The sequence below is a fragment of the Mauremys mutica genome, chromosome 1 (assembly GCF_020497125.1).
Source record: "Mauremys mutica isolate MM-2020 ecotype Southern chromosome 1, ASM2049712v1, whole genome shotgun sequence".
In the NCBI taxonomy this organism is placed as follows: Eukaryota; Metazoa; Chordata; order Testudines; family Geoemydidae; genus Mauremys; species Mauremys mutica.
Genome location: NC_059072.1, coordinates 90,506,882 through 90,518,912, shown reverse-complemented (window position 1 = coordinate 90,518,912; position 12,031 = coordinate 90,506,882). Strand labels below are relative to the sequence as shown.

General features: G+C 41.7%; 1 protein-coding gene across 15 annotated transcripts in view; it reads right to left on the bottom strand.

Annotated features, from left to right (window-relative positions):
- UBN2 (ubinuclein 2) overlaps nt 1-12,031 on the bottom strand; it is a 99,464-nt gene that overhangs the window by 37,232 nt on the left and 50,201 nt on the right. For 14 of the 15 annotated variants that reach the window (XM_044983162.1, XM_044983182.1, XM_044983189.1 and 11 more), the window contains 3 exons: nt 10,995-11,138; nt 2,273-2,323; nt 76-118 (listed from right to left, as the gene is read on the bottom strand). In XM_044983162.1, coding sequence (XP_044839097.1) covers nt 76-118; nt 2,273-2,323; nt 10,995-11,138 — 238 coding nt within the window. The remainder of the gene's footprint in view (nt 1-75; nt 119-2,272; nt 2,324-10,994; nt 11,139-12,031) is intronic. The other variant, XM_044983207.1, reaches the window with a different exon arrangement.

The window sequence follows — 12,031 nt, the reverse complement described above, 5'->3', positions numbered from 1 at the left end:
AAAGGGAAATTTTTTAACATGCACCATGTTCAACATCACTTCCTGAACGTTTGCATGGGTGGCTGCAATATTTACCTTCACTTTGGGTTTAGGTGCCAGAATCACCTTCTTCTTTGCCCTAAAAGCAGGAAAGAGAGAGAGACACACAAATCAAGAGAAAAGACAGAGGGTTAGTCATTCTAATTCTAGAAGATGTAATCATCAGAGCAACAAGTTCACAGAAGACTGTTCCTCCCCCTAATTTAAACTGCAAAGGTCCCTGAGACAAAAGTTCAGTTAAGACTGGGAGGGAATGGGCGAAAAGGAGGAAGCAGAGATAATATGTAGTGCAACATAGCTCAGTGGTTTGAGCACTGGCCTGCTAAACCCAGGGTTGTGAGTTCAATCCTTGAGGGAGCCATTATAGGGATCTTGGGCAAAAGTATGTCTGAGGATTGGTCCTGCTTTGAGCAGGGGGTTGGACTAGATGATCTCCTGAGGTCCCTTCCAACCCTGATATTCTATGATTCTCTATCATGCTTGTCACACTTCCCTGTGCTTCTTTAGATGCATCTGATACGCTTGCTGACTATCAATTCTGCCTCATATATGCCAAGTTAAAAGAGAGGCTCATTTAGCCCTTTTGAGGCAGAGAATATTTGTATTCCAAATTATAATAGAGACTACACTGTTTAATGTAAACTCATATTTCAGTCTATTTCAATCACAACTGTGTTTGCTTACTGGGTAGCCGCTATAGCATTGTGCAATCTGGAGTGATCTATGACAGTTATACCCATACTGAAAGCCGGTGCTGCTCCACAGGTGTGGCAGTTGGGAGAAGTAATCCACCAATATACAGTCTCCCTCACATGATCAAGGAAACTGTTCCATGCAAATTAGATATACAGTAAGGGTGGTGATTGGTTGAGTTACCACTGATATCAAAATGGTCTAGAACTCTTGACATGGCATTGATACATGCATTGCTGTTGCATGGGTTTAGTTTGTCAAGTCAAAATGACTTAAAACTTGTGAATTGGATGGTAATAGACTGCAAATCCTAATGATGATTGAACCTGGTGATATTCTGAATAAAAAGAAGTCTCAAACATGCTTGTAGCGGTTTCCGTCACTTCATATTGTCACTTTGAAGCCTAATGTCTGAGTCAACTATGAAATCTTATTACATAGATAAAAGTGCCTCATACACCTGCTATTGGATTCGAGAACAACCTAGCATCTGGGTGTCCTGAATGTTTTCACATCTGTAGTTTGTTATCAAACCATACAGGAAAAATAAATATTAAGAAGGATAAAAGAGCAATAAAGACTGAATTTCTGTGTGATTAGCTAATAAAATGGCAAAATGTCGATATTAACTTTTGGAACTCTGTGATATTATTGAGGCAACCAGTTTAGTAAGATGCAAAAAAGTTTAAAAGTTTAAATGAATATGAATAGTATCTGCCGTTATACCAGCTCGAACAATAAGGGCTTAACAATCCTCAGCTGAAAGTCTGAGGAGTACCATACTCCCACCTGCATCCTCCTCCACAAACATACCTTTGCCCTTCCATTTCCTCAAAAGTATTAAATAGTTTAGTGCACTGTACTGTTTTTATGCACTTCTCTGAAACAGGACACTATACTTATTTGTAAGATTAACATAGAATTGTTGGGGTTTTGTTTTATTTTTTGGTTACTACAGGAGTTACAATTTGCTTGGTGCTCAAAGTTATAAATGAATATTCCAATTCTGTCTGAACTACAATGACTCCTCACAGACAAGAGCAGCAGTGTTTGAGGGCTAGGGAAGGTAGAGTTTCACTCAAATCACAGTGGATATTTTAGTAGATGTGTTTTTGTGGAGTGGAACGAAGAGAGAAAAAGAGAAAGAAATACCCACATGCTATAATACCTATTTGCCAAGGGTGGTGTGAAGTTTAGGATTTACAAATCACTTTGAAATCCTTGGATGAAAGGCATTATACCAGTATTAATATCTGTTTCAGCTTTTTAACCACTTCACGCTTGAATTATGCAAACCACAGTGCTTCAAGAACACCAAAGTTGTAGGTCAGAGAGTTAAATTATTAAAAGAAAAAATCCTGGTGTATTCTAAAGCTCCTCAAGCAAAAAACAAACAAAAAGCAGGAGATAGAAGCAGTGAAAATAAGCCAGAATCTGTCTGAACTCCTAAGGAACAGAGCAACACACAAGGCTCGCCACAGCTACCCAGACAACTGAAGCACAAGGAAGGGATACCAGCAGGTGCCAACTTTGTACTCACGGAGCAGAAGTGAGATGATTGTGAACACTTCGGCTTTCTTTAAAGAGCATCCTGAAAGAGAGAGAGAGGGAGAAAGAGAAAGACATACAGTGATTCTACATGAGCAACCACAACATGGTTACTAGCAACTCATCTACCACTAGATTTTCAGATAGGCCATTTGTTTGTCTGCCCCCTAAGCACAAAGCAAGCAGTTTATTTGTACGGTTGTCTTGGTATAGTTAAAAACAAACAGTCAACCATGAACAGACAAATGCTGCAAAACAGATTACAATTCACATTCAATATAGATAACTAGTGAGCTGGCAGAAAGCAATGTAGACAAGTATTACCTTCAATGTGATAGAAGTATCGTATTTTAAATGCAGCAAAGAGTCCTGTGGCACCTTATAGACTAACAGACGTATTGGAGCATGAGCTTTTGTGGGTGAATACCCACTTCGTCGGATGCATCCGACGAAGTGGGTATTCACCCACAAAAGCTCATGCTCCAATACGTCTGTTAGTCTATAAGGTGCCACAGGACTCTTTGCTGCATTTACAGATCCAGACTAACACGACTACCCCTCTGATACTTGACGTATTTTAAATGTCCCCCTCCCCTTGCCAAGGCTCTCAGTGCAACATACAACCAAAAAATCCCATCAATATTTCAACACATTGTAATGGGGCAACACCATGGTCCTGGATTTAAATTAATTTCTGGCACTGCAAGGGTCTACACACCATAATTTCCTTACCATGGTGGAGGAGGAAAGCAGAATCCAAAAGACATGCTAGCTCCCAAACATCTCAGCATCATGTACAGAATACCAAAAAATTGCTACACACAATGACATCACATAGGCTGCTTCAACATTGTCCAAAATTCATCAATGGAGTCAACAAGTACAGCTTTACCAATGATAGCAACAGTGAATGTTTTAATGTAGATAGGGTTCAGGTGTTATTACCTTGTCATCAGATCCTGCTCTGAGACAGGTTGAACAACATGGTGGTAAAAATACCCACATGCTGTCTACACCAGAACTTCCACTATTGCTACCATTGATGGAGCTGCATCAGAGGTGAATTACAGTCCTTCCTCCTTCCCCTCCCACCCCACTGCCTCCTCTAGGCAAGGCATTTACACTAGGACAATGAAGCATTCTTCTGCACTGCTTCCATCATCAGGCAACTCACCCATTATTTCACCTAATCCTGAACAGCTGTCTAAATAGCTTCCATCGTTGGTAGCACCCTGTAGAGCAGGGATCGGCAACCTTTGGCACGCCGCTCACCACGGTAAGCACCCTGGCAGGCTGGGCCAGTTTGTTTACCTGCCGTGTCCACAGGATGCGGCGGCCAGCACATCCCTCGGCCCGCGCTGCTTTCCGCAGCCCCCATTGGCCTGGAGCGGTGAACCGCAGCCAGTGGGAGCCACGATCGGCCAAACCTGTGGATGTGGCAGGTAAATAAACCGGCCTAGCCCGCCAGGTTGGTTACCCTGGTGAGCCGCGTGCCAAAGGTTGCCGATCCCTGCTGTAGAGGTACACCACAGCAGAAAAACTTGTTTCCTAGTATATGAGAGGTATTGCAGCATGAGGCAGGTCCAAGAGCAGGGTTTCATAAATCCCATAAGGAAACTCTCAAATCCCATATGAAAACTCTCCCAAGTATCTTTTCATTACAGCTCCAAACTCCTTCCTTTACTCAATTCCATTGTTAATTCTTTTGACTCCATTCTCACAGCTGCTCTCTAGTCCTACACTCCCTTTCAAGTCCATCAATTTTACCAGTCTTCAACCTTGTCTCACATCCCATCCACGATTCCTGCTCCCAAGCCACTGAATGCCCATAAATAACATCCAGGGAGAACATGAACTTCCTCCTCTACAAGTTTGTTTTGTTCTGCTTAATTACTACTATCCTCTTACAACAGTTTTACCGCTCCTCAATCTCCACCCTGTGCCCTTTCTTTACCTTAAGATCCTTTCCTCCACTGAGACAGACACCAACCACCATCAACCTGGAATCTGGGGTGGAAATTACAAGGCTCTCAAGACACAAAGTAATGGGTCTATATTAAGGGAACTGAAATTAGAGACAATACTCAAATGACAGGGCAGCATAAATTCTAAAGCAAAAAAAATGAACTGGAAATATTGAATTTTCTGAGCACAAATACTGTGCTCAACAATATATAAAAAAGTTTAAGCTAAAGAGAATATTTTTTAATAATAATAATTGGAGATATACCATACCAATCTCCTAGAACTGGAAGGGACCTCGAAAGGTCATCGAGTCCAGCCCCCTGCCTTCACTAGCAGGACCAATTTTTGCCCCAGATCCCTAAGTGGCCTCCTCAAGGATTGAACTCACAACCCTGGGTGTAGCAGGCCAATGCTCAAACCACTGAGCTATCCCTCCCCCCAAAGTATTCAGTTTAAGACACTCAAAAAGAACTCTATGTAGTTCAAATTACATGCACAGGCTGCAGCAGGGCTCCCACAACAGCTGTGCCAGAACACTAACTGCAAAATCCCCTCCAAGAAAGATGAAAGCCTCAAAACGATGAAAAAATCCACACTTTCTGCATCCCATCCACAACACTCAATGGGGGAGGGGGGGATGATCCACCTGAAGAAAAAAAGCTATCAGTAAACTGAATGTTTATCAAGAATATTTTACATTCATATAATGCCTTTCATCCTGAAGGATCCCAAAGCACTTCATCAATAGACATGCACACCAATAAAATATAACCCCTGGTGTGGAGTAAGGCAGATGGCATATAGCACATCACATAAAAGTGGGATGGGATAGGGGAGTGGTGACAGGTTTTGGCCAATGACACTGGGGCAGCCTACTAACCAAATGCCAGGAGATCGTTAGTGTCCATGCAGAACAGACAAGACATTGATTTGAATGTTTCCTCTGACAGTCTCCCTGCATGCAGTAAATTACAGGGAATTCAATGTATTATTTAGTTCATAAGAGCAAAGAACAGAGCTGAACCTGTCATTCCACAGAATCTAGATATTTCAGACCTCTTGTTTACATTATCAAACCATTCTCATCTGGAATGTTACATGCTTATCCAGCCATTCATGATTCAACATAAAGTGCCTCATTAATTTCCAGTTTATATAGTTCCTGCTGCTGAACAAACACCAATCCAAAGCTAAAAAATGGTATAAATAATGGAACATACCGAGCATAATTACAAACACATCAAATAGGCAGACTGGTTAATAAAAGAGAGACTCCACATGTTAAGTGCTAATTGCTTATTTACACCACACTATATGATTTGTTAGAGGTCATCTTCACCATTGTCAGACAACAGGAACCCTCTCTCCACTCACTTTTTCCTTCTCATGTACACCTTTAGATTAAAAGGTTCCATGGACATCTTTCTAAATACAAAGGACTACAAAGTACTCTCTCTGGAGTTTACTGATGCCCATTCTTACTTAAAGAAAAAAGTTTATGTAAAAAGTTATATTAAAATTTCTTCCTCTTCCTAGTCACTATGTACAGCCTTGCCAATACTCCAGAAATTGTACAGATAGGTATTGATCTTGCAGGGCAGTAGCAATTGCACAATTTTATCTCCTACACAGCTGAATTGAATTTTTGTTGGCACAAATTTGTTAACTATACCCATTAGAATATACTATTGCTTGACTGCTGACCAATCCATCAGATGTAGTAAAAACCATCTCCTGCCAGCATCACTCCAAAACCTTATTTGCATACACCGTTCTCTCCCCCTAAAATGATATTTTATAGCTCAATTAATTGAAATACAAGCCAACCAGAATGCGATGCATCAAAAATGGTACAACATTCAAAAGTCAAGCTGTCACACCAGCATGAATCACACATAACAATGATCAAGTCTACATCAGTTATCCTCTCTCTTATGTCACTGCAATGGAACATGGGTCACAAGATCAATTTCTCCTGCTTTGCCTTAGCTTTTCTTCTCCATGGACTGGTAATTATAGCATGTAACTGGGAGTCAAGAGACCTAAGTTCTCTTCTTGTCTCTTTCACTGGCTTGCTACAAAACCTTTGGCAAGTCACTTAGCATTTCTGTGCCTCAGGTTCTCCACCAATAAAATATGGACAGTGACTATTTCACAGGGGGTGCTTATTAATGTTTAGAAAACAGATTTTTGGACAGAAATACAAGTGCATTCCCATAAGGACAGCCATATACCTGTCTTTGGATCTTGTCTATTTTGGGTATTCGGTCATCTTGCTGAACTGCATTACAACCTCACGTTTCAGTGCAGGAGCTATGCCACACCAGAGTATTTTCACTCCTCCATGGCCCCTCAGACTGACGGATTGTCTCCTGCTAACTGGCGTAAAGAAATGTTCAACTTTCCCTTACAGGAGTGTTGGAAGAAATCAATCAGCTCAGCAACTGCTATTACCATCTGTGTTAAGCAGCTTTAGACTGCTTTACTTATATAAACTTGGTTGCCTCTTGTGCTCACAGACCACCATGGTTCCATCTGTGGGAACTGAAGCAGCTGGGGCAGAGATTAGAGATGATGGCAGGGAAGCATAATGAAGTCAGATTATTTCCTGTACAAGGAATTTATGGGGTATACATAAAAGATAGGACAGCATAAAAATTTTCCTTATCCTCAGAGACAGACACACCATGAACTCATGTGTCTAGTTTGTGGTTCCTACAGTCAAGTATGCTATGATGTTTGTAGCTAGGACTGGCTTCAGGCTGGTCTTTCTGTACTCTCTGATTTCACTGTTTCTTCCTGTGTACATGTTGGGAAGCTGGGGATACCTGTGGTCTTCTGGGCTCATTAAGGCTCACCATTGAGAACTATGATAATTGTTCAACCTGGCTGGCTATAGCAAATATTGTGGATATGGTACCATTATCAACAACATGCTTAATTATGCGTGCTGGTCACCCTCAAACACATGGAAGCCCACCCCCTCCTCAAGAAGGTACCATTTGATGCTGGAGTGACTGTCAACCAGCCAATCTAATTTCTCCATTTTAGCTATTGAGAAAACTGCTATTCAGGTTTATAGGTAAACTTAAAATTAACGACAACCTGGGTAGACTGGTCCATTCTTATTCTCAAGTTGAAACCATGATTGAGAATATTCTGCTGGTTTTAGAGCAGGGTTAGATGGGCATGCTGGACCTCTCAGCAATTTTGATATGACTGAAAGTAGGCTGTTTGGTGACTAAAACTTTGCTGATGTGTTCTAAAACTACCAAGGAGTCATATTTAATAGTGATGGAAAACTGTCATGTCTGATTTGATAGGACACATCCCTGATGTATACCACATATCTTCCACATTTTTCAGTATACATGAGCTCTCTTGGTGAAATAGCCTCTAAATGCAGAATACAATTGTATCAGTATGTGGATATAAATTATGTACGTCTTGCTCTGTAGACTCAGCAAGTTATTTTTCTGTCACGTAATTACCAGATGGATATATAAAACTGCTTAGTCCTTAACGCTGATAAAACAGAAATCTTGTTGTTGGGCAGAAGTAATTTAGATGAGACTACTCTTCTCCTTCGCAGCCCCACTTGTTGAGACCACTCATCTGGAGGTAATAAGATTAAAAATCTTGAAGACACTTTTCACACATTCATCCCATCAAAAGCCATATGCCAGATGTGTTATAATGTTTTCAGTAGCAAAGTATGCACAGGTTTCACTTTAATTTATCCTAGGATGACCTTGCAACAGCACTCAGGTACTTCATTTTCCTCACCAATAATCTCTCCTGACCCTCTCTTACCTAAACTGTTGTCCTGTGTCTTGTCTATCTTAGATTGTAAACACTCCTGGACAGAGCATGTGCTTCATTGTTTGTAAAGAGTCAGATATATTTACAGCACTATATAAATAATTAGCACATTTACTCACTAGTTTAAGAAAATCATTGTACCCTCCCTTATATTCTTTACATTGGCTGCTATGCAACGGTAGACAGGTTATAAGCTTGTTGGTTGGTTATTTATTTCAGTCATAAGTAGTGTTGACTTTTGGCTACACTCAGGACCTCCTCTGAGTCTCGGATCATTGTCAAAACTCTTGATACCATCCACCTTTTAGGACTCTAACTATTATGTTTAAAGCATGGCAGAATTCATTTTTTAAAATAATTTTGACGGATAATATTGATGTTTATTTTTAAGCTTTTTAAAAAGATTTTTATCGATTTAAATGTTCACAGTTGCAGAAAGTGATGGGGGGCTGTCAGTTATTTAATGAGAGTAGATGATAATGCTTTAACTTTTTGAAACTTATCAATGTTAAAACAAATTGTCAACATCATATGTCAAAATATACAAAGTAAATATCCTTAAATCAACAAAACATATGTTTTTACTATTTATTTGCTAGTCGATTTGTAACAAGCCTAATTCTGAAGTCTAAATAACTGGATTTTGACTCTAAAAAGTTCTCATGCAGCATTTTTCTTTTTCTTTTCCTATCTGTAAATTTTCATAATCTATGGAAATATTTTTCATTGTTTTGTATGTATGGCGAAATCAACATTTATTGACATTTACTGACAAAAATCTTATCCCTCCAAATCTAATTATGTCTTAGAATTTCGCAGGCAATTATGCCTTTTCTGTGATGGACCCTAAAGTATGGAATTCATTCACCTCTTTGCCATCTGACTCTGTTCATCTCTTCCTATTTTTGAAACACCGTAGGACTTTATTTCAAACTTGCATTTTAGCCTCATTATTACGTCCCTCCTACTTTCCCCTTCTGCATTGTCCTTGGTTCATTGGTTTATTTGAATTTTAACAAGATTAAGAAATTGTTGTACTTTACTTATGTCATTGCACATCATCCAAAGCGCCTTAGCAGGGGACAGTTTAGAAATACAGTAACTCTTCACTTAAAGTCATCCCACTTAACATTTTTTTTTTTTTTTAATAAGGGTTGGAAGGGACCTCAGGAGGTCATCTAGTCCAATCCCCTGCTTGTTTCGTTGCTGATCAATTAGGGAAACATACTCATTTAAAGTTGTGCAATGCTCCACTCTTACGTTGTTTGGCTGCCTGCTTTCTCCACAGCTGGCAGCCTCCCTACGCCCCTCCCCCTCAAGTGCCTACCGCCCGCCAGCAAACCCCGCAGATCAGCACCTACTCCCCGCTCCTGCCCATGGCAATCAGCTGGCTTGCGGCGTTTTGGAGGCAGGAGGGAGGAACGAGCACTCGGCATGCAGGCTCCCGCTCCCCCCCCCCGCCTCCCATGGCAATCAGCTGGCTTGCTGCATTTAGAAGGGAGGGGAAGGAGGGGAAAAGAGGGAATGGGGGGAAGGAGCCAGGACGCAGCGTGCGAAGTAAAGGGGGAGGGGGGGAGAAGAGGCGGGTCAAGGGTGGGAGCTTGGGGGAAGGGGTGGAGTGGGTGGGCTGAGGGTTGAGCCCCCTGCCCCTGGTGCTTGCAGAGTAGGGGAAGTTGCCCTGGAACCTAACTCCCCCTATTTACATTAATTCTTATGGGGAAATTGGATTTGCTTAACATCGTTTCACTTAAAAAGTCACATTTTTCAGGAACATAACTACAACGTTAAGTGAGGAGTTACTGTAAAAGTACAAAGATTATTAATAAAATGTTTTGTGCACTCTTGCTATAGTATCAGAGCACTGACAAATTAAAATAATAATCTAGTCACATGTTAAATTGGTCAGAGATTACACAGACAGCTCCACTTCCTATATCACCCAAAACATCACAGGAAAAAGTCTCCCCAGCAATCAACCCATGATCTCCTGTATTTCCCCAAAAAGATGTGACTTGGACCATGCACTGAAGGTTAGTAAACTCAATCTCTGGCAGACTACCAGAGAGAGTAACCCTCCGCTAAAAGCACTCTTCTTCCAGCCCTCAAGATTCTATGTAAATACAGAAACAAATTTAATTTGTAAAATCTGTAAATTTTCCTACAACTATGTTCCAGTTCAACTGGCACAGTTTAAAGCACAGCTGGTCACTTTACGTGACCTTCATTACTTTAACAAGATAAGGCGAAAAGATGCCTGCCAGCCACCCTCTAAAGGGACACTGTCATGTAGTGTGGCATAATATTTAAGTATATTTAGGAGAGACTTACAGAATATAATTCAAATATTTTTAGAAACATTTCATTTCAATTAGGAGATGCGTTACCAAAACATTCCCCATAAGGTAGGGGTTCTCAAACTGGGGGTCGGAACCCCTCAGGGGGTCGCGAGATTATTACATGGGGGGTCACAAGCTGTCAGCATCCATCCCAAACCCCACTTTCATCCAGCATTTATAATGGTGTTAAATATATAAAAAAGTGTTTTTAATTTATAAGGGGGGGTTGCACTCAGAGGCTTGCTATTTGAAAGAGGTCATCGGTACAAAAGTTTGAGAACCACTGCCATAAGGGAACCTAATATTATAGCATCATGTTAGTATAAAAGAGCGAAGGAGCAAACCTTTAGTAGCTACATTGTTCAAACCAGGTGAAATGCAAAAAAATATACTGCATCAGTGATGAAAGTTAAATGTTTTTAAATTTTCAGCTTCAATGACCTAAAATGTTATCAGTTACAGGATATTTACTGTATTTTAAAATTATGACAGCGTCCTTTATACCAACAGTCTGTAGAAGCATGTCACCCTAAGTGAGACTCAAGAAGCTGTTACACAGTGGCAATCGGAGATACTAAGCAAGTAGCTTACCTAGCCTGCATCCAGCCTTTAGGCCAAAGTGGTTTCACCTCTGTCTCCATAAAGGTCTTGAGGTAATCCTCAGGAGACTGACTTCTATTTGGCTCTAGCTCGTAGCATCCCAGCTTGATCTTGACAAGGTTACACAACAAAGCCCTGTTAAGAAAGAGATAAGCCAGGCATGAACCATATAATGAACTGCAAAAGTCAATTTGAATGATCAGCAGAAAGACTGAGGAATGGAAGAGTTGTTGCCATGTAATGGGCTGTTCACTGCCCTCTGTGAAAAGAGCTCATGAGTCTCAATCCACTTTTGTAGAAAAGATGCTAATGTAAAAGACAACCATTGTAACTGACATTGATGACCCACCTCTCCACTTTCCTCTTAATTCCATCCAGGCTTTATGACTAAGGCTATGTTTTAGTCCCGGGTATTTTGAGTAAAAGTCATGGACAGTAAACAAAAATTCACGGCCTGTGACCTGTCCATGACTTGAACTATATACTCTTAACTAAAACCTAGGACCATTGCAGGTGTGGGTGTGGGTGCAGGGGGGAAATGCAGCCCAGGCAGGCTCCCTACCTGGCTCCACACAGCTCCCTGGAAGCGGATGGCATATCCCTGCAGCTCCTAGCGGGAGGGAAGGCCAAGGGGGCTCCAAACACTGCCCTAGCCATGAGCTCTGGCTCCGCAGCTCCGACTGGCCGGGAACCACAGCCAATGGGAGCTGTGGGGCAGCGTGCAAAGCCCCCAGACTCCTCTGCCTAGGAGCTACAGGGACATGCTGGCCGCTTCCAGGGAGTCACCCCGAAGGTAAGCACCGCCCCACACCTCAACCCTCTGCCCCAGCCCTGAGCCCCCTCCCACACCCAAACTGCTGCTGCTGGGGGTGGAGGGACCGCGGTAGCTCAAGACTGCCGCAACAGCAGCTGGTGCGACTGGCCCAAGGGCTGCCTGATCTGCTCAGGCAGTCCTGGAGTGCCACTGCAGAAGTCACAGACTCCGTGACAGACATGCAGCCTGACTTATGACCAACACCCTCTGCGCC